Source organism: Engystomops pustulosus, chromosome 5, assembly GCF_040894005.1.
Source record: "Engystomops pustulosus chromosome 5, aEngPut4.maternal, whole genome shotgun sequence".
NCBI classification, from domain to species: Eukaryota; Metazoa; Chordata; class Amphibia; order Anura; family Leptodactylidae; genus Engystomops; species Engystomops pustulosus.
The window spans coordinates 68,609,604-68,633,520 of record NC_092415.1 but is presented as its reverse complement, the minus strand read 5'-3'; the positions used below and the strand labels follow the sequence as shown (position 1 = coordinate 68,633,520).

General features: G+C 40.0%; 1 protein-coding gene across 3 annotated transcripts in view; it reads left to right on the top strand.

Annotated features, from left to right (window-relative positions):
- Window positions 1–23,917, top strand: part of TMX3 (thioredoxin related transmembrane protein 3) — a 63,268-nt gene that overhangs the window by 29,595 nt on the left and 9,756 nt on the right. For all 3 annotated transcript variants that reach the window (XM_072152305.1, XM_072152302.1, XM_072152303.1), the window contains exons 12-15: window positions 678–731; window positions 5,306–5,362; window positions 9,176–9,305; window positions 9,542–9,610. In XM_072152305.1, coding sequence (XP_072008406.1) covers window positions 678–731; window positions 5,306–5,362; window positions 9,176–9,305; window positions 9,542–9,610 — 310 coding nt within the window. The remainder of the gene's footprint in view (window positions 1–677; window positions 732–5,305; window positions 5,363–9,175; window positions 9,306–9,541; window positions 9,611–23,917) is intronic.

Sequence of the window (23,917 nt, the reverse complement as noted above, 5' to 3'; positions counted from 1 at the left end):
CCCATTTGATGCGCTTTATACCTGGAAGTGATATCCATTATCTTTTTATCTGTTTTTAAATATTTTTAGTCTCTTTGTGATGAATAAAAAATATAGGATTGTCCAGTTTTAGACAGTACAGATGAATCCAAAATGATAAAATAAACTCAGCCTGTGTTCCAGCTCCTGCCACTACTTGCTGACCCCTTCTGCTTCTTGGCAGGTGACCTCTTATTTTATGGCAGATTACAGCTGCAGCATAAGATGTCATGTCAGTGACTGACCCCATGTTATTTAGTTACTGTTCATAATCAATTTTCATTTACTTTTTGTGTTTTTAATTTTATAGTGTCTTGTAGTGGCCTGCATATTTTATGGTTGTAGATGGGATTTGACTATTCGCAATCTCCTTTTTAGCAATGACTCTTGAACCTTGTTCAGATATATACAGGAATTATAATGTTATTGTACTTTTATTTTTCAATTTTTATTTTTCTTAAATACATTAAATGTTAATGATAGTGCCATAAAATGTTAACTTTTTACCTTCTACTTGTACTTGTAGCTCTGTATTCATAGAAATAATAATCAGACAGTGAAAAAAACTGCTCAAGCCATTCCAATGTGAACCAGTCACACAGTGACTACGATGGTGTAATTTCAACAAAGTTTCTGTTTTGTTTTCCTTGCTTCTATAGACTGAAATCTATTGTTCAAGAAGTAGCAAGAGACTACAGAGATCATTTTCACCGGTAAGTCCTAAGTCTATATGCAGCTACGTTGCTGTGGTCTTCCATTTACTGCTCTTTTAGGAGGAATAAAAGAATGACAACATCATCGACTTTATGAAAATGTTTTATTTTGTTGTATCGGGTGGCAAAACTAATCTTTTAGTTAACAATTGAAATACCGTATTTTTCGGCCTATAAGGCGCACCTCTAATAAATGCCTGCTAAGACATCTAGGTTCATATATAAGGCGCACTGGAGTATAAGGCGTAGGATCAAATGCAGTACCTAAAAATGACCAGCAGGTGGCAGACCTGTGCACAGTTCAAGCCAGCTACACTTCCTGGGAAACTTGTCTTCAGCGTGTCAGAGAGCTCCGATCTCAGAGGTATGGGCTGCTGGGGGTTAATGCAGGGTGATGCAGCAGGGGTTAAGCGGTCTCCCTCTGCCCCTTCTCCTTCCCTCCTCAGCCAGGGTGTTATTCCTGTGGCTGCTTCTCTTTCCCCTGTTACAGGGCTGTCAGGTATGGGGGATTGTTTACTGATGATGATGATTGCCTCGTGGTCGGCACTATGGCAACTCCGCTCTCTCCCTGCTAGGGGAGGGCAGGATAGGCACAATGTTAGTTGTGGTGCCAGGGCACTTCAGGAGCTAGGGACCCTGTATACTGTGTGGGAAGGTGCAGGAAATTTCTGGGGATGGAGCTAGTAAACACTGGTAAATGTACAGTACATCTTGTCTGTAGTACATTTCTGTATCATATATAAGGCGCACCGGCCTATAAGGCGCACCTTTGATTTCTGAGAAAATTAAAGGATTTTTGGTGCGCCTTATAGGCCGAAAAATACGGTAATGGTTGTAGCAAACCTTAAAGGAAATCTACCATTTGATTCCATGCATTATGAATCAAACATACCTTGAGAATGCTGTAGCTACACTGATGCAGAAACATATCTTGTTTAATCCCAGAGTTAGGTGGTTTTCCTGAAAAAGCTATTATAACATTCAGGACCTTAGGAAAGCCTGCTGTTCATAAACACATTACACAGAGCTTCCTGAACTGTCCAGACAGGACTAATCAACCAGAGCTGGATCACTCATACACAGCAGCTGGGGGATGGTGCAGCAATTGATTACTTCTGTCTGTCAGACACAACACAATAATTACATCATTCTCTCGAGCAGTGCATATTTAATGTAAAAGGAGAAGCACTGAGCCAGGCACAGAAGTGACAGAGCTTCATGATCATAATTTTATAATAGTTTTTTCAGCAAAACCACTCATCACAGGGATTAAACAAGATATGTTTCTTTATCAGTGTAGCTACAGCATTCTCAAGGTATGTTTGGTTCATGGCTGCGGAAGTGAGAACGTGACAGGGGCTTAATTTGCATATATTTCAAAGTAAATTTTCACATTAATTAAAGCCTTGAAAACTCAAGAGAGAGATCTTGCCATAAGGGTGCCATAAGGAATCTTCTACTGAAGCTGCTTTAGTAAGGCCCCTTTCTGTGTGTCTTTTTGACGCGCAAAACTCGCATTGAAACCTTGGCCCATTGTATTCAACAGGTTTTGTCAGACTTGTATTTGTTTTTACGCACATGAATGTTTTTTTTAAAACACGTTAAAAATCTCATCATGCTCTACTTTTGCAAGTCATGCACATAAAACGCACTATAGAGGTGCATCAAAAATGCATTGCACTCTGAGACAAAGTACAATGTGTTTTTTAATGGATGGGTTGTAACGTGATGTGAAAAAAAGGCAGGAATTGGCATGTGGGTACCAAATGAAGAATCATGTGATTTTAAACACGTGCGTGAAAATGCAGTAAAAACGCAAACAGCGCGGGCATGGTAAATGCAAAAACACTAATTCCTCCTGGCAAATATGTACAAAAATGCAGATGAAAATGTCAGTTTTTGACACATTGCACTCTGATGTGATCTGCACCGCAAGTGTGAGAGATCCAGGTGGTAGATTTCATCTAAGGTTTTTTTTGATGATGGTTACTGGATTGCAATGCAGCATGTATTCATATAGAAGTCAAGGACTGCATAGTGTGCACAGGAACAGGATAGTTGCAAGGTAACGGAGATACATAAACATTATAGACCCCTCATATATCACTATATGAATCCTTTTAGATCCATATACTAGCCGTTAGAAATTCACAATCTACTTTTATAGGAAATCTACGAATTCTTCTATCTTCGTTAGATTCTGACGATAGATTCCCCAAATATGCCTCTTCCCTAAACCGTTTTTATTCATGTATAGAGATGTAACCTTTATTTCATGCTTATGCTAATTACCTTCAGAGACTACCCAGGGGGTGAAGTAGCCTCAGTGAGCTGGGCGCCTGCGCAGGCGCAGTGTCTCCCTGCACTGGACCACCAGAATGGACACGCACTTCAGAGGCTACTCGGGCGTGGAGTGACCTTAGCTTAGCTCAGTAGTCACCGATGGTAATTAGGGGGAGATTTATCATTAGGCAGGCTCCTTGGGACAGTTCTATGTCTGTCTTTAGAGCTCCGCTGCCTGTCAGATTTACTGAAGTGGCTTTGGACCTTTGCAAAGGTCACAGCACATACACCAGCAGGGAGCTGGAGTGACTATGGAAATTCATGAATCTGGCTTTGCAGGGTGTTGCACTAGAAGTAGCTCTATGTTTGGCTCCTTTTTATGCCAAGAAAGCCCAACAAAACCAATGATAAATCTCCCCCATAGGGAACACTTTATAAATTAATTAAAACTGTTTAGTGAAGAGGAATATTTGGGGATCAGGATCTACTAAGTAGATTATTGCTGAAGATAGGTTTCCTTTACATTTTGTGGTCTGTGATCTCTTGTCTGTGAGCTTCATAATAAATCCACAATGGCCATTTTTAACCCCTTCACGCTCCGTGGCGGATATATCCGCCATGGAGCTGTGAAGGGTGTATGAAGAGATTATACAGAGATGCATGTCACAGCAAAGACCCATCACTAACACCTGCGGTCGGTGCTTGCACCGATTGCAGGTGTTAACCTGTTGTTGCCGCCAGCAATCTTTCCCTCGATCGTCGCTCCCCCGAACGTCATCAGGGGGCGGCAATCGGTTGCCATGGTAGCCGCCGGTCTTCATGAGACCCGAGGCTATCTGGTTTATTGCAGATTCATTACAATGAGCCAGTGGCTCATTGTAATGAATGTGCTGCAAAAATGCCATATACTGCTATACAGTAGTATTGCAGTATATGGTAGGATCGATCGGACCATCTAAGGTTAATGTACCCTAGATGTTCTAAGAAATAGTGAAAAAAAAAAAGAAAAAAAAGTTTCAAAATGTAAAAAATTTATAAAATATTAAAAGTTCAAATCGCTCCCTTTTCCCTAGAACTGATATAAAATATAATAAACAGTAAAAAGCACAGACACATTGGGCATTTTGGGACGCAGTCATACCTAATCTATCAAAATATACAAACGGTTATTGACGGCGGTGACCTCCAAGACGGGAAATGGCGCCCAAATGTCCAAAACGCGACTTTTACACATTTTTACATGACATAAGAAATGTAATAAATGATCAAAATGTTGCACAGTCCTCAAACTGGTAGCATTGAAAACGTCGGGTCATTTCGCAAAAAATTACACATCACACAGCTCCGTGCGCCAATGTATGAAAAAGTTATTTGCGTCAGAAGATGGCAAAAAAAAAATTTTCTTTTTTTGTACACATTCGTTTAATTTTTGAAAATGTATTAAAACGTAATAAAACCTGTATAAATTTGATATGACGGCGATGGTACCGAACCAAAGAATAAAGCAGAGGAGTTATTTGAAGAGCAGAGTGAAAGTCGTAAAAAACTGAGCCCACAAGAACGTGACGCACATGCGTTTTTTTTTTTTTCAATTTTTCCATTCAATTTTTTTCCGGCTTCCCACTACATGGCAAGGAATAATAAATAACACCACGGGAAAGTAACATTTGTTACGTACAAAATAAGCCCTCACAGCTCTGTACACGGAAAAATGACAAAGTTATGGAGTTTTGAAGATGGAGAGCGAGAAAAGATTGAAAATACCCTGCGTCCTTAAGGGGTTAAAAATTTTGGAAAACCTTTCAAAAACTAAAAAAACAAATCAAAAGTTAGATTTAAGCTTTTATACAGGTTTGGTCTTGTATTCCATTAGATTGTCAGGTACTTGTGCTCAGGACAGGCTGCTCTCTCCTGTCTCAGCACATTAGCTGCTCCCTATATGTAGTTTTCCTGTCAGACACAAGACAATGCTACTGTCTGTGATGACAAGCATCACTAGTGTCAGGAACAGAGGCCCCTGCTAGTTACACATGGCAGGTACCGGGTCTGTGACAGCATATCAGCAAAGACAAACTCGCAGTACTGCTAATGTACTGGATGGTGTGATTGATCAGAACTAGATCTATGAAGTACTGGTCTAGGTACTGCCAAACAGCAGGTCCATAGGAATTATTATTAGGTAATACATGAAAAAGAACACATTACAATAAATGTTTATGTACTTTCAATACAATAACAAGTTGCATGCGATGAGATATATCCTAATATATTATGCAATCTTTTGCTAATAGAGATTTCCAGTTTGGACATATGGATGGCAATGACTACATTAACAGCCTGCTCATGGAGTAAGTCCCTTCTTTTTATCCTTAAAGGGGTTATGCCACGAAACAATTGACTACAAAAAGCTGTCAAAGAGGTTAAAATATTTCAAAAATCTATTTGTAATGGTTACCTGGAAGTAAAGATACCTTTCTATTTGTTATTATGATGCGTGTTCAGCCTCTATTCTGCTCCACACAGAAGCAGATGTGGGAGGGGCCTAGCCAGGCACAGCACTGACAGCTGCAGTTATTGCACAACTCACTGCTACAGAGCGCTCAGCCTTCAGAGTCTCCTTCCACCTGCTGTGCTCAAATAGTCCCTGCATTTACTGATCCAATAGAAGTCCAATTGAAATGTGTCATACGCCCCATGTTAAAAGTGCACCAAAAAAAGTTGGTGCAGTCTGTCAAAGCAGTGCAGGGGCACCAGATTCATGAAGAACGTGCGCCAGAAATCCTGAATCTGGCGCCCCCTGCACACTACACAGGACACTGCACATAGTACACATGTACTATGTATTCTCACAGCATCATGGTCGGTCAGGCTGACATGAATGGCGGAAGTCTAGGTGGGTGCAGGGGAGGCAAACCCCACGTGTATCGTCACTCCAAAGTGCCACTTACCCCAGAGGAAGTCACTTTGAAGAGAGGATACGCATGGAGTTTGCCGTCCCTGCATTTTTCTAGACCTCCGACATATTTACACTTTACTGTCCGCCTGACGACCATGATGCTGTGAGAATACATTGTTTTGCTCTTCTTGTATGCATTGATTGTACAAAATTAGGTGCAATAGTTGTTTTTATAACTTTTACTAATAAACTTTTGTATTTTTGTATGTTGATTGAATCTCTTTCTGTGTATTTTGTAAGGAATTGCAACCAAATCACTAGATAGATAGATAGATAGATATGTGATAGATAGATAGATAGATAGATATGTGATAGATAGATAGATAGATATGTGATAGATAGATAGATATGTGATAGATAGATAGATAGATATGTGATAGATAGATATGTGATAGATAGATATGTGATAGATAGATATGTGATAGATAGATATGTGATAGATAGATATGTGATAGATAGATAGATATGTGATAGATAGATAGATATGTGATAGATAGATAGATATGTGATAGATAGAGAGATATGTGATAGATAGAGAGATAGATAGAGAGATAGATAGATAGATGGATATGTGATAGATAGATAGATAGATGGATATGTGATAGATAGATAGATAGATGGATATGTGATAGATAGATAGATAGATGGATATGTGATAGATAGATAGATAGATGGATATGTGATAGATAGATAGATATGTGATAGATATGTCATAGATAGATAGAGAGATAGAGAGATAGAGAGATAGATAGATAGATAGATAGATAGGAGATAGATAGATAGATATGTGATAGATAGATAGAGAGATAGATAGATAGGAGATAGATATGTGATAGATAGATAGAGAGATAGATAGATAGGAGATAGATATGTGATAGATAGATAGATATGTGATAGATAGATAGAGAGATAGATAGATAGGAGATAGATATGTGATAGATAGATGGATATGTGATAGATATGTGATAGATAGATAGATGGATATGTGATAGATATGTGATAGATAGATAGATAGATGGATATGTGATAGATATGTGATAGATAGATAGAGAGATAGATAGATAGGAGATAGATATGTGATAGATAGATGGATATGTGATAGATATGTGATAGATAGATAGATGGATATGTGATAGATATGTGATAGATAGATAGATAGATAGATGGATATGTGATAGATATGTGATAGATAGATAGATAGATAGGAGATAGATATAGAGATAGATATAGAGATAGATAGAGAGATAAATAGATGACAGCTTCTCACATGTTGCTGATGTTTAGCTACTTCCCTGCTAGTCAGGGACAGGGGCCCCTTTGCAGGAGAGCAGTGTAACATGGAGGGACAGTGAATGGTGGAGAGTACAGGAGGATGACTGCAGGAGAGCAGTGTAGCATGGAGGGACAGTGTATGGTGGAGAGTACAGGAGGATGACTGCAGGAGAGCAGTGTAGCATGGAGGGACAGTGTATGGTGGAGAGTACAGGAGGATGACTGCAGGAGAGCAGTGTAGCATGGAGGGACAGTGTATGGTGGAGAGTACAGGAGGAGGACTGCATCAGGAGAGGTCAGAGCTCAGCCTGTTACTTGTGTTATCTCTGCAGCCTCCTGTGTGACCTGACTAATGGTGGAGGGAGGAGAGGGCTGCTACATTGCTATGATCCATGTTAGGGGGGACTCCTCTGGGCAGCAGATAGTCATGTATGTCTGCAGTTACCTTGTATCTGCTGCTGTAGGCTCCTGTGTGACCTGACTAATGGTGGAGGGAGGAAAGGGCTGATACATTGCTATGATCCATGTTAGGGGAGACTCCTCTGAGCAGACATGTCTGGCTGCAGTTACCTTGTATCTATTGCTGTAGGCTCCTGTGTGACCTGACTAATGGTGGAGGGAGGAGAGGGCTGCTGCATTGCTATGATCCATGTTAGGGGAGGACTCCTCTGAGCAGACATGTCTGGCTGCAGTTACCTTGTATCTGCTACTGTAGGCTCCTGTGGAGCTGGTAAGCAGTAGACATCACAGCACAATCTCTGCCCCTCCTCCTCTCTCACCTCCTATTGGCTGCAGTGTGTCAGCTGATCTCTCAGTGTGGAGAGGAGCTGTGAGCCTGTGGAGTGATCTGTAGTGGAGAACAGCTGACTCCCTGTGCGCAGACTCGGCCAGATCAGCTGTTGCTCAGGACGGGACACAGCTACCACCGGGGGGCGCCAGCAACCAGAACAAAAGGAGTTATCTCAGTAAGCCTGCAGATTTTGTAATAAGTGTAAATGGTGAAAGTACTTGTCACAATGCATTGGACCCAATTACAGCCATTTGCTATGGTGACACAACCCCTTTAATGTAAACCTTCGAGGACAGTAAGACCCCTCCAAAGGACCAGCTCTTTCATAAGACCATCTTAATCAGTTTTCCAGTGATAGATGATATGGGGGCATTTATAATGCCTTGTATGCCACTTTTCTGACCCTCCACCCCCACCCTTTATGCCACTTCACCATGTGGGCGTGACAGGGTGGTGCATTTGCCATAGTCTGTGCCAGGTGTAGTATTCATCTGGGTGCTGGAGCATTTTTTGGGTTATCTAGAGCCCAGTATGTCCCCAGTCATAATAAATCTCCCCTAGTATTTTATGCGTACTGCCCATTTTCTGAGAACATTCTCCCACCCCCACCCAGAAGAGCACATTTCAATTCAATTTCGGGCAAACTCAACAAAAATATTCCACTGCATTGTACCATATATCTAATAATCGGTCCTTACATTTTTTACTTGTGCAATATTGGTTCAAAATGCCAAGGACTAAGGTTCAGTGTTAACATTGCTCCCCCCATTTATCCATTATAGCCTCTATCAGCAGTTCCACCAAATTCAACTGTAATGGTGGTGACAGATTTAACCTATAAAACCTGTCAAATTCTGTTCTAAGTGTAATAAAGGTATTAACATAGGATGTAAGAGAATCACATCTATCCGTAAAAAAACCCAAAAACCTGCAGCACAAGTGCTTTGCATGTCATTTATTGCTGTAGATTTTTCATTGTTTTGGAACAATGCAAAGGGGGAAGTTCAGGCGGGCCACCTACAAGTTTTTTTTTTTCTTTTTCTTCTTCAGACCTGACCCATGTGTCCCCGGTCAACTGCAGGTTGTGATGTCTCTAGCAGCATTAATATGACTGAATTTATTTTTCATTGTATCTGTTTGCAGTGAAGTCCAGGTGCCAACTATTGTTGTACTCAATACATCCAATCAGCAGTATTTCCTTCCAAACAAGAAAGTGGAAAATACTGAAGACCTGATTCAGTTTATTAACAGCATTTTGGACGGAACAGCCGAGGTAAGTTGGCATAGAGATGTGTCCTTCTTTTCCTCTGCGCTGGACATATCTGGATACATGGTTTATGTGATGAGCAGCCTTACACCGCCACATGATTTTATGATATTCTATCTCACAGTCACATGTCGTACGTGGACGCTTATGTCATGATTTGCTACCTTTTAGGTGTTTTGTTAACATATCACATAAGTCACTCTTTCCTTCAGGACTGGCATTGTATCCGTTTTTTTTTCCAGGCTCAAGGTGGTGATGGAATTCTGCAGCGAATCAAGAGAGTGGCTTATGATGCCAGGTCCACTGTTGTTGTAAGTAAAATGTGTACTTGGCTTTATGCAACTACAAGTGAGATTATTTATGTTTATTACCATTATTTATTTTCATTTACAGAAGTAGTAAAATTGATGTTCTTCAAGTCAATTTTATAGATGAGATTTATTTTCACCAGGTTAAAAACAAGCAGACATTTATATGATTTATTCCTTGTATATCTGAGGTTCTCTCACATATGTAATTTCTTACAAATTAAGGAGGCCTGAACCCTACGAGGCAGTGAATTTCTGGTAGCATCTGAGAACAAAGTATATATTATTCACAAATCGGTGCACTTCCTATAGCAGTTTACATGTTACATTTCATCCTCCATGTTTACAGTCAAATATTGTGATTGGACAAGTGTAAATACAGGATTATTTCTTCTACTCCTCTTGGAGCCAAAGAAAAGTGTGGGAAAAATGGTGGAGGCATGGAGAGACAGAAATGCGAGCCAACGGAGGACCACATACTAGTGGAGGAGAGGCTGATATATAACTGTTATAACCGTTTCTATCATGAAATTCATTCAGTAAATCTAGATAAATGTGTCTATGAACATGGCAGGTAATCCATTCACAGTAATACTTGTTAAAGTTTATCATTCAGTTGATAACATTTGCAGCATTCATATTTTACCAAGGCCACTTATAAGAGGGTAAAAAGGGTAGAGGGTACAAGGGTAGAGGAGTAGTGTAGGGGTTGAAAAACATGGCTGTTTTCTTGCATACACTGCTGTACATAGTGCAAGCTATCACAACTAAGCTCAATTTATTTCTCTTAAAATGAGCTACAATACCAATAAAAACCATGAAAAACAGGGCAGCACTAAACACCTCCATTCCTCCTTCCTGTTATGCACACATAGCGAAGCGAGATGCCAATCTACCCAAATGATAGCAGTTATTACACCGAAGAAAGCTCTTGAGAAAAATCAGTACTTAAAGGAAATCTACCTTCATAATCCAGCATGATAAACAGGGATAGATACTCATAGATCCATGCACCGTGGAAATCTTCTTATATTTGTTATCCATGACCTCCTTCCTTCTAAAAATCAACGTTTAAAATTATGCTAATGAGTCTGAAGGCTATGGGAGTGTTATAGAAGCCCTCTGTGCCTTGGCTTCACAAGCTGTTGTTACACTGTGCATCATGTCTCAGTCTCACTCTCCCCCTTGCATTTCCTTTAACCCCTTCAGAACGTAGCCAGTTTATAGCTTAAGGCTCAGCCCCATTTTTCTTATTCTTATGGTTATAACTTTTGAACCCTTTTTATCATCAAAGCGATTTTAACCCCTTAACGCTGAAGCCACTTTTCACCTTCCTGACACGGCCCATTTTTTAAAATCTGACATGTGTCTATTTAAGTGGTTATAACTTTGGAACACTTTAACATATCCAGTTGATTTTGAGATTGTTTTTTCGTGACACATTGTACTTCATGTTGGTTGAGAAATTTAATCAATATATTTAGTATTTATTTATGAAATAAATGGAAATTTGGCAAAAATTTTGAAAAAAACAATGTTTTCCAAATTCAAAATTTTCTACTTTTTGGAAAGTTGGTCATATCACTAAAATAACTTGATAACTAACATTTTCCATATGTCTGCTTTAACTTGGCATCATTTTTCAAACATCTTTTCCTTTATTTTGGATGTTAGGAGGCTTATAACTTTAGGTGCAATTTTTCAGATTTTCACGAAAATCATCAAAACCTACTTTTGGAGGGTCAATTTAGTTAGAAGTGACTTTATAAGGCCCACATGACAGAAACCCCCCACAAATGACACCATTTTAGAAACTACACCCCTCAAAATATTCAAAACAACCTTTGGGAATTTTGTTAACCCTTTGAGCGTTTCATGAGGGTGAAAGATAAATGAAAGTGAAATTAGAGAAATGTAATTTTATCTTACTATAGATTCATTGAACACTAAAATTTGCACCTTCACAATGGGTTAAAAAGGAAAATGCATTTTACATTGCTGAGGGCAATTCCTCTTGAGTATGCCAATACCCATTTTGTCACTGTACCCTGCTGTGCGGGCACAGGGGGGCACTTGGAATGGAAAGAGCGTTGTTTCGTTTTTGCAGGGCAAATATGGCTGAAAAAATTTTTAATGTGTCAGGATGCATTTAACCCCTTAACGCTGAAGCCACTTTTCACCTTCCTGACACGGCCCATTTTTTAAAATCTGACATGTGTCTATTTAAGTGGTTATAACTTTGGAACGCTTTAACATATCCAGTTGATTTTGAGATTGTTTTTTCGTGACACGTTGTACTTCATGCTGGTTGAGAAATTTAAGCAATATATTTAGTATTTATTTATGAAATAAATGGAAATTTGGCAAAAATTTTGAGAAAAACAATGTTTTCCAAATTCAAAATTTTCTACTTTTTGGAAAGTGGGTCATATCACTAAAATAACTTGATAACTAACATTTTCCATATGTCTGCTTTAACTTGGCATCATTTTTCAAACATCTTTTCCTTTATTTAGGATGTTAGGAGTCTTATAACTTTAGGTGCAATTTTTCAGATTTTCACAAAAATCATCAAAACCTACTTTTGGAGGGTCAATTTAGTTAGAAGTGACTTTATAAGGCCTACATGACAGAAAACCCCCACAAATTACACCATTTTAGAAACTACACCCCTCAAAATATTCAAAACAACCTTTGGGAATTTTGTTAACCCTTTGAGCGTTTCATGAGGGTGAAAGATAAATGAAAGTGAAATTAGAGAAATGTAATTTTATCTCACTATAGATTCATTGAACACTAAAATTTGCACCTTCACAATGGGTTAAAAAGGAAAATGCATTTTACAATGTTTAGGTCAATTCCTCCTGAGTATGCCAATACCCATTTTGTCACTGTACACTGCTGTACGGGCACAGGGGGGCACCTGGAAGGGAAAGAGCGTTGTTTCGTTTTTGCAGGGCAAATATGGCTGAAAAAGTTTTCATGTGTCAGGATGCATTTGGAGAGCCATAATGGTACCAAAACAGAGAAAAGCCCCAACATGAGACACCATTTTGGAAAGTACACCCCTTGGAGAGTTTAGCAGCGTGTAATTTGTGTATTTTCCCCAACAGGTGTTTGATTCAATTAGGCCCCAAAAGTGAAAAAAGGTGAACATTTTCTCAAAAAAGTCACTTTTACCCCAAATTTTTGTAAGCCACAAGGGATAAAAGATAAAACAACCCCATAAATGTGTAAAACTATTTCTCCTAAGCACAGAACTGCACCACTTTTGCATATAAAGTGTTGTATGGGTGCACAGTAGAGCTCAGAAGGGAAAGAGGGGCTTTGGCCTTTTAGAAGCCAGATTTGACAATCATCCTTTACATGTGTCAGGATGCATTTGGAGAGCCCTAGTGGTACCAAAACAGAGGGGAACCCCAACAAGTGTCACCATTTTGGAAAGTGCACCCTTTGGAGAATTCAGCAAGGTGTGATATGTGTATTTTCCCCTACAGGTGTTTGCTTCAATTAGGTCCCTAAAAGGAAAAAAGTGAACATTTTCCCAAAAAAGTCACTTTTACGGCTAATTTTTGTATCCCATAAGGCATTAAAGATGAAACAACCCCAAAAAATGTGTACTAGCATTTCTCCCGAGTATAAAATTGCCCCACACATGCAAATAAAATGTTGTATGGGTACGCAGTGAAGCTCAGAAGGGAAAGAGGGGCATTGGCCTTTTAGAAGCCAAATTTGACAGACATCCTTTACATGTGTCAGGATGCATTTAGAGAGCCGTAGTGGTACCAAAACAGAGGGGAACCCCAACAAGTGTCACCATTTTGGAAAGCACACCCCTTAGAGAATTTAGCAAGGTGTAATATGTGCATTTGTCCGTAAAGGTGTTTGATTTAATTAGGACTTAAATAGATAAAAGGTGAACATTTTCCTATAAAGGTCATTTTACTCCTAATTTTATATAGTCACAAGGGATAAAAAAAATGTAATAACCCCTCAAAATGTGTAAACCTATTTCTCTCGAGTGTAGAAGTACCCCACATGTGTATATAAAATGTTGTATGGGCGCACAGTAAAAGGAAAGGGGAATGTTTGCCTTTTGGAAGCCAAATTTGACAAATGTTTGACATGCATTTGGAGAACCCTAGTGGTATAAAACGGATAAGAATCCGAAAAGTGACCCTAATCTTTGAATGCACACCCCTTAGAGAATTTTGCAATGTGTAATATATGTATTTGCCCCTACAGGTGAATGATCCAATTAGGCCCTAATCATTAAAAAGGTGAAAATTTTCCTATAAATGTCACTTTACCTCTAATTTTTGTAAGCCACAAGGGATAATATATTAAATAACCCCAAAAAGGTGTAAAACTATTTCTCCCGAGTGTAGAAGTACCCCACATGTGCATATAAAATGTATTATGGGCGCACAGTAGAGGAAAAGAGGAATGTTTGTCTTTTAGAGGCCAAATTTGCAAGAAATCCTTCACATGTGTCAGGATGCATTTGGAGAGCCGTAGTGGTACCAAAACAGAGGAAAACCCGAAAAGTGACCCTAATTGTTGAATGTACACCCCTTGGGGAATATAGCAAGGTGTAATATGTGGTGTAGTGTAATACACGTGGTGAAATGAGCATTTTGAACATATAGGTGGTTTCCAAATACGATGTGCAATGGAGTCCAAGATGGAAATTTCAATTATTTCTGGAAAGTTCAGTGCCCGTTATGTGGCGCCCCTTATGAAATAATGGAGGGGTATAGGGAGCAACGGGACATAACTTTTGTTACAATTATTCATTTTACCGAAATTAATTCACAATAGGTTGGGCGTGAATTGTGAATGTCTAGTGTATAAGGAGGTAGAATATACCAGGGGACCAACTAAACTTTTGTCACTCTGGAGTTGTCGCAGGTCTCTTAGTAGTATGTAGTGTCCATCCTAACTCCTCTTTTGGAACAGACTCTTTATTGAGTCCTACCATTAGAAGCAGCAGAATTCACCGGGAAAATGCTGTCCTGGCAAAACACAGGAACATCTAAACCAGAGGTACTGGGGCTCCGTCCTTCTTGTCCCAATATTAGTTTCCTAATATCTTCCTCTTGAAAACGGAGAAATGATACGGCAGGACATGCACATTGGAACAGCACGTAAGAGTTGTACAGCATCATCTGAACAATGTGCACGGCCAGCGCTTTTCTTCGTTTTAGTAGGGAAATTATCGCCAAGTGTTGCTCTTATTCACCTTAGCGATGCCCATTGTGACGAATATTGCTGCTTTTGGCTGGACCAAATCGACCAGCCAATAGCGGCAAAACATGGACAGAGGAGGGCAACAAAACCCCTCTGGACCGCAAGGCACAATTGGTGGCTTTCAGGAACAGCCGCCACCCTGCCCCGATCACCGTGTCTACAGACATAGTGACCGGTATTACTGACGTCATAAGTAAATTCGCTGCTATTGGCTCGTCTGAATTGATGAGCCAATAGCAGCGATAATAAACTGGGGGTGTGTGGGGGGAACGTAACCCTTCTGGTCCATGGGGCAGGATGGATGGCTGTCAGGAATAGCTGCCGTCTTACCCCAATCAGTGAACAGCCGCCGTCTTACCCTGACCGGTGTTGTAAAGTCACTACTCGCCGCACCGTTCTATAACAACGCTCGTTGGGAATAGGCTATACAATCTTTATTTATTTTTTAAGCAATTTAGACAAATAAGGGCTTATTTTTTGCGAGACGAGATGCACTGTAAAAAAAACTTAATTTTAGTGGGTTTTTAGCTTATTGAAGCAATTTTATTAACTTTTTACGTGTGGAGGAAAATAAAATCATCAATTCTTGTTTTGGATTTTTAGCATTTTTTGGGGGGGGTGTTCACTGTAGCATAACAATAATATATTATCTTTATTCTACGGATCACTACGATTACGGTGATACCTCATTTATATAGTTTTATTTTTATTTTTCCAATTTTATTGAAGGAAAACTAGAATAGAAAAAATTGCATTTGTTTTAGTATTGCCATTTTTATAGCGGCATAATTATAGTATTTTTTGGTTTACGGAGCTGGTTGTAAGCTTATTTTTTGCGTGACAAGTTGCTCTTTTTATTGGTATCATTTTGGTGCTTGTAACTTTTTCGGATCACTTTTTAGAACATTTTTTGTAAAGCAATTTGATAAAAAGTTTTAATTTTTGGCAAGTTTTTGGGTTTTTTTTTTTACCACGTTCACCGAGCGGGTCCAATTATGATTAGGATTTATTGTACAGATTGTTACGGACGCAGCGATACCAAATAAGTGGGGTTTTTTCGTGATTTAGTGTTTTTTATACTTTATTACTTGTGTAAAGGGAAATGTGGTGTTTGGGGGGACTTTCACTTTCTTTTATTATTTATTTTTATTGTAAAAAACCTTTATTTATTTATTTTTACTTTTTTTACAGTAACTGACATCTAAGCTTGAACAAGTGATCTTCTGATCACTTGTTCAAGCTTTTTTACAGATTACACAGTGCAATACAGATGTATTGCACTGTGTAATGTAAGACACTGAGCATGCTGCGCATGCCCAGTGTCTTACAGCCGGGTCCTGCCAGAAGGCACGGACCCGGCTTCCGGATCAAGAACTTGCAGCCCCGGGCACCGGCAGTCCCGGGGCTGCGATCTGAGCAGCGGACCCCCCCGGTACGCGCCGCGGGGGGGTCCGATTCAGGTAATGTAGACATTTAAATGCCTCTAACACGCCGCGGTCAGCGCGACCGCGGCGTGTTAGGGGTTAACACCCGCGATCGGAGAAATCTCCGATCGCGGGTGTTAGAGGCGGATGTCAGCTATAATATATAGCCGACACCCGCAGCTTCTGGCGCCGGCTCCGTTCAGGAGCCGGCGCCAGAAGCTTGACGTAATAGTACTGCATTTTGCGGGAACGCACCTCCCGCGATGCAGTACTATTACGTCAAATGTCGGGAAGGGGTTAAAGAGCCATAGTGGTACCAAAACAGAGGAAAGCCCCAACATGAGACACCATTTTGGAAAGTACACCCCTTGGAGAATTTGCGTATTTTCCCCAACAGGTGTTTGATTCAATTCGGCCCCAAAAGGGAAAAAAGGTGAAAATTTTCTCAAAAAAGTCACTTTTACCCCAAATTTTTGTAAGCCACAAGGGATAAAAGATGAAACAACCCCATAAATGTGTAAAACTATTTCTCCTAAGCACAGAACTGCACCACTTTTGCATATAAAGTGTTGTATGGGTGCACAGTAGAGCTCAGAAGGGAAGGAGGAGCTTTGGCCTTTTAGAAGCCAGATTTGACAATCATCCTTTACATGTGTCAGGATGCATTTGGAGAGCCCTAGTGGTACCAAAACAGAGGGGAACCCCAACAAGTGTCACCATTTTGGAAAGTGCACCCTTTGGAGAATTCAGCAAGGTGTAATATGTGTATTTTCCCCTACAGGTGTTTGCTTCAATTAGGTCCCTAAAAGGAAAAAGGTGAACATTTTCCCAAAAAAGTCACTTTTACGGCTAATTTTTGTATCCCATAAGGCATTAAAGATGAAACAACCTCAAAAAATGTGTACTAGCATTTCTCCCGAGTATAAAATTGCCCCACACATGCAAATAAAATGTTGTATGAGTACGCAGTGAAGCTCAGAAAGGAAAGAGGGGCGTTGGCCTTTTAGAAGCCAAATTTGACAGACATCCTTTACATATGTCAGGATGCATTTAGAGAGCCGTAGTGGTACCAAAACAGAGGGGAACCCCAACAAGTGTCACCATTTTGGAAAGCACACCCCTTAGAGAATTTAGCAAGGTGTAATATGTGTATTTGTCCGTAAAGGTGTTTTGATTTAATTAGGATTTAAATAGATAAAAGGTGAACATTTTCTTATAAAAGGTCATTTGACTCCTAATTTTATATAGCCACAAGGGATAAAAAAATGTAATAACCCCCCAAAATGTGTAAACCTATTTCTCTCGAGTGTAGAAGTACCCCACATGTGTATATAAAATGTTGTATGGGCGCACAGTAAAAGGAAAGGGGAATGTTTGCCTTTTAGAAGCCAAATTTGACAGAAATGTTTGACATGCATTTGGAGAACCCTAGTGGTATAAAACAGAGAAGATTCCGAAAAGTGACCCTAATTTTTGAATGTACACCCCTTAGAGAATTTTGCAATGTGTAATATATGTATTTGCCCCTACAGGTGAATGATCCAATTAGGCCCGAATCATTAAAAAGGTGAAAATTTTCCTATAAATGTCACTTTACCCCTAATTTATGTAAACCACAAGGGATAATATATTAAATAACCCCAAAAAAGGTGTAAAACTATTTCTCCCGAGTGTAGAAGTACCCCACATGTGCATATAAAATGCTTTATGGGCGCACAGTAGAGGAAAAGAGGAATGTTTGTCTTTTAGAGGCCAAATTTGACAGAAATCCTTCACATGTGTCAGGATGCATTTGGAGAGCCGTAGTGGTACCAAAACAGAGGAAAACCCGAAAAGTGACCCTAATTGTTGAATGTACACCCCTTGGGGAATATAGCAAGGTGTAATATGTGGTGTAGTGTAATACACGTGGTGAAATGAGCATTTTGAACATATAGGTGGTTTCCAAATATGATGTGCAATGGAGTCCAAGATGGAAATTGCAATTATTTCTGGAAAGTTCAGTGCCCATTATGTGGCGCCCCTTATGAAATAATGGAGGGGTATAGGGAGCAACGGGACATAACAGTTGTTACAATTATTCAATTTACCAAAATTAATTTACAACAGGTTGGGCGTGAATTGTGAATGTCTAGTGTATAAGGAGGTAGAATATACCAGGGGACCAACTAAACTTTTGTCACTCTGGAGGTGTCATGGGTCTCTTAGTATATAGTGTCCATCCTAAATCCTCTTTTGGAACAGACTCTTTATTGAGTCCTACCATTAGAAGCAGCAGAATTCACCGGGAAAATGCTGTCCTGGCAAAACACAGGAACATCTAAACCAGAGGTACTGGGGCCCCGTCCTTCTTGTACCAATATTAGTTTCCTAATATCTTCCTCTTGAAAACGGAGAAATGATACGGCAGGACCTGCACATTGGAACAGCTCATAAGAGTTGTACAGCATCATCTGAACAATGTGCACAGCCAGCACTTTTGTACCATATCTTCGTTTTAGTAGGGAAATTATCACCAAGTGTTGCTCTTATTCACCCTAGCGATGCCCATTGTGACGAATATTGCTGCTTTTGGCTGGACCAAATCGACCAGCAAATAGCGGCAAACATGGACAGAGGGGGGCAACAAAACCCCTCTGGACCACAAGGCAAAATTGGTGGCTGTCAGGAACAGCCGCCACCCTGCCCCGATCACCGTGTCTACAGACATGGTGACCGGTATAACTGACGTCTTATGTAAATTCGCTGCTATTGGCTCGTCTGAATTGATGAGCCAGTAGCAGCGATAATAAACTGGGGGTGTGTGGGGGGGACGTAACCCTTCTGGTCCATGGGGCAGGATGGATGGCTGTCAGGAACAGCCGCCGTCTTACCCCGATCAGTGAACAGCCGCCGTCTTACCCTGACCGGTGTGGGCAAGTCACTACCCGCCGCAACGCTCTATAACAACGCTCGTTGGGAATAGGCTATACAATCTTTATTTATTTTTTAAGCAATTTAGACAAATAAGGGCTTATTTTTTGCGAGACGAGATGCACTGTAAAAAAAAACTTAATTTTAGTGGGTTTTCAGCTTATTGAAGAAATTTTATTAACTTTTTACGTGTGGAGGAAAATAAAATCATCAATTCTTGTTTTGGATTTTTAGCATTTTTTGGGGGGGGTTGTTCACTGTAGCATAACAATAATATATTATCTTTATTCTACGGATCACTACGATTACGGTGATACCTCATTTATATAGTTTTATTTTTATTTGTCCAATTTTATTGAAGGAAAACTAGAATAGAAAAAATTGCATTTGTTTTAGTATTGCCATTTTTATAGTGGCATAATTATAGTATTTTTTGGTTTACGGAGCTGGTTGTAAGCTTATTTTTTGTTTTAAAACTGTTTTTATTAGGTACATAAAAAGTCACATAAACATTAACAGTTGTAGATATATCGTACCAGTTTTTATAGTATACTTACATTCTGTATTTAACGGTAACATGACAAATAAGCAGGTATGTTCAACATAAGTAATACTTAGTCAAAAGTGGTATGGTAGGGTTAGTAAGGGAAGGGGATGGATGGGAGGGGTAGGAAGGTAAGTAACTAGAGATGAGATAATGGGATCTGCAACCTTAGTGAGCTTTATTTTTGTGGGCTATCCAAGGCGACCAAATGCGTAGGAATCTCTCTCTGGAGCCAGAAGACCAGTGCGCTAATTCCTCAAATCTGCAAAGTTCATTTACTTTTTCAGACCATTGTGCTATAGAGGGGGAGTTGCTTGATTTCCAGTACTTGGGGATAAGTAGCTTAGCTGCTGTCAATAGATGGGTGTGGAGGTGGGTGTGTCCCAGTATGAAGCCATTGTCTGGAATTCCTAATAAGATGGCTTTAGGTGATTTAGGAATGTGCATGTCGCAAATTTTCCCGGTTGCCTCAAGGACCGCGTCCCAGAAATCTTCTATTACCGGGCAGGACCACCAGATATGTGTCATATCCCCTGTGTCTAGTCCACATCTCCAGCACGTACTGGGTATGTCTGGGTTTATTTTATGTAGCCATGACGGTGTTTTGTACCATCTAGTGACTATTTTATAGTGATTTTCTTTGATTCTAATACATCTAGAGTAGCCATTGGAGTTACGCAATAGACTTTCAATGTCCTCCTTAGAGAAGGAGGTCTGTAATTCTTTTTCCCATCTGTGAACATAAGAGGGGGTTTCTTGTTTTCCCAACAGTAGTATAGCTTCATAACAACTTGACAATAATTGTTTATATAAGGGTTTCTTGTTTGCCAGTGCTACTAGCCAGTCAGCGGGTCGGGATTTCTGCCAGAACGTCGCTAAAAATCTATTACATACATCTGTAAAGTTGTGGATGTGGATAAAGTTTTTGAGCAGAAGCCCTGTCTTTCTAGTTAGGTGGTGTTCGTCTACGGATTCTACATCTGCGAAAAAGGAGGACACAGAATACTGGTGTAGGCGACTCCAAAAGGAATCATAATGGTGTCTTTTTGGTAAGACCATATATGGAAGCAAACTCATGGGTAGTAGTTCCAAGGGTAACCCCTCTATTCCTATTTTATCTCTTACTTCTCTCATGGTCAGGAACATCCCCTCATGTAAAGGGCTTGTGTGTTGTTCCGCTTTTTGTAATGGTGTAAATCCCCAGATTCGGGCTCTGTCACTCTCGGTCCAAGTGGAGTTCTCTAGGGAGTTATATAGGCTAGCTTCAGGAGATTGTGTGATAGAGATCACCCTAGCTAACTGAGTAGCCTTATAATAGCTAAGCATTTCTGGATATCCTATACCACCTAATTTGGCTCTCTGTGCAAGTAATCTCGTGGGTATTCTAGCCCTTTTTCCTTTCCAGAGAAAGTTAGCGAAAATTCTGGAAACTTTAGTGAAAAAAGTTTTGGGTAGTTTCGTGGGGAGAGTTTGGTACAGATAAAGAAACTTAGGGAGTATGTATGTCTTTAACAAATTCTTTCTCCCCCACCATGACATATATGGAATTTTCAGATTCTCCAACTGAGATTTGATTTGGGAGAGTAGAGGAGTGTAGTTGATTTCATTTAATTTGTTCACATCAGAGGTAAGGTTTATGCCTAAATATTTTATGCTCTGTCTCTGCCATTTATATGGAGTGTTTTGGCTCAGTTTTTGGATAGCATGGTCTGGTAGGGTGATGTTAAGTATCTCTGATTTAGAGAAATTAACTTTAAAATTAGACAGCTCTCCAAATGCCTTGAATAGGTCCGTGACTATTGGCAGGGCTTGGGAAGGGTTAGTCATAATTATCAATAAATCATCTGCAAAGGCAGCTGTTTTGTGGGAGTAATCTCCTATCTGGAAACCTTTTATCAATTGTAGAGATCTAATTTTCCTTATTAGCGTCTCCATAATTAGAATAAATAATGTGGGGGAAAGAGGACACCCCTGTCTTGTCCCATTTTTAATATTGAAATAGGAAGAAAAGGATCCGTTGACTCTTACCCGGGCCGTGGGAGCCTTATACAGCGTTAAGATGGCATGGACAAATTGGTCAGGTATACCAAAGCTCGAAAGAGTGGCCGTAAGAAAGGGCCAGCTAACCCTGTCAAAAGCCTTCTCGGCATCCGTGCCAAGAAGGACTAACGGGGTTTTTTGTCTAGTTGCCAGTTCTATTATTCTAACTAACCTACACGTATTATCCCTTCCTTGTCTACCAACTACAAAGCCCGTTTGTTCCAATCCTATTAGATCAGGTAAAATGCTTTTAAGTCGTTCCGCCATAGCCTTGGCCCACCATTTTAAATCATTGTTAAGAAGAGAGATCGGGCGGTAGTTACCACAAAGTTTAGGGTCTTTCCCTTCCTTATGTATAATGGTGATATGGGCCTCTTGAGATTGTTTAGTAAGTTGTTCTCCGTTCAGGAGCACATTGCATAAACGAGTGAAGTGAGGCAAGAGCGTGGATTGGAACATTTTGTAATAAGAAATAGGCAGGCCATCTGGACCTGGGCTCTTTCCTGAGGGTATGGATTTTAGCACTTTACTCAATTCCTCCTCCGTGAATGGTTGGATTAGGCTGAGTACTTGATCTCTGTTCAATTTGGGTAGATTACAAGATTTTAAAAACTCCTCCATTCTGAACTCCTTCTCCACTTTGGATAATTTATCCGCCGGGTCCTTAATATTATATAATTCCTCATAAAAGGTACGGAAGGCCTCCGCTATGCTTTCCGTATTGGTGACTGCCTCTCCGGATTCATTAAGTATTGTTTTGATGCTAGCTTTCTCCCTTTGTTTATGCACTAGGGCAGACATCATTTTATTACCCTTATCCCCGTGGGCATATTGTTTAAATCGAATCGCTTGTAGCGCTTTAAGTGAGGACACATTTAAGAGATCTTTCACTTTGTTACGTAAGTCCGTTAAGGCCTCTAGGGTGTCGGGATTCTGGTTCGTTTTGTGCGATGATTCAAGTTCGGCTATGTTAACAAGTAGCTCGTTAAGCTTCTTGTTTCTAATTTTCTTAGTGTAAGAGCCTAAAGAAATCATTTCCCCTCTAATTTGCATTTTGTGTGCGTCCCATAATATTGGGAGTGGGAGCCCATTGTCACTGTTTTCAGAGAAGCATTTCTTAATAAGAGCCTCAATCCTCTCTCTATTTGCCGGTTCAGCTAACAGTGTCTCATTTAGTCTCCAGCACCACTCACCTTTAGTTGTATTTTTGAGGTTGATCTTGATCCCAATAGGGGCGTGATCAGAAACGTGAATCGAGCCTTTTTCGGCTGTTTTAACCTGGGGTAGCTGTTTCTTGGGAACAAATAAATAATCTATCCTATGATAAGTATCATGGACGGGAGAGTAGAAAGTGAAGTTTTTTGTAGACGGGTTAAGAAGCCTCCATACATCTACTAACCCCAAGCTCCCTAATGCTCTAGTGATCTTAGCCAGTTTCCTGAGCGAAGGTGTTTGTGTGCCCGTAGAATCTAATGAGGGTTGAAGAGAGACATTAAGGTCACCTCCTAAAATAATAATACCCTCTGTAAATAGACGAAGTTTCTCGAGTGTCTGAGCAATCCACTTGGCCTGGCCAGTGTTCGGCGCATACAAATTTGCTAGTGTCACTATTGAATCTCCAATGGAACCTTTAATGAATAAAAATCTTCCCTCAGGATCTTTAAATTCAGACAGGAGGGAAAAGGGAAGGTTCTTATGGATCGCGATGCTTACTCCTCTGGAAGCTTTCTTATAAGTACTGTGGTACCACAAGTGGAAATCCCTCACTGGTAGGTTAGGGGTTCTATTGTTTTTAAAGTGCGTTTCTTGTAAGAACAAGACGTCCGCTTTGAGATTTTTGACTATGCGCCAAATCTGACCACGCTTCTGTGGCGTGCCCATCCCTCTCACATTATAGGATATCACATTATAGTCTCCCATCATTATTACCTCAATAGGGCTGGCCACCAGAAATAATCCCGGACTGCGCCAATACTCATCTCATGGGAAGGGAGGGTGGGGGAAGGGGTACTGAAAACAATAAACCATATAACATAGAACATATAGTAAAAATGTGTATCGGCTCTTAATTTCTTCACTCTGGAGCTAACTTTCCTGTTGTTCTTTAGACTAGTATTTCCTAGTGAAGATGTGTTAACT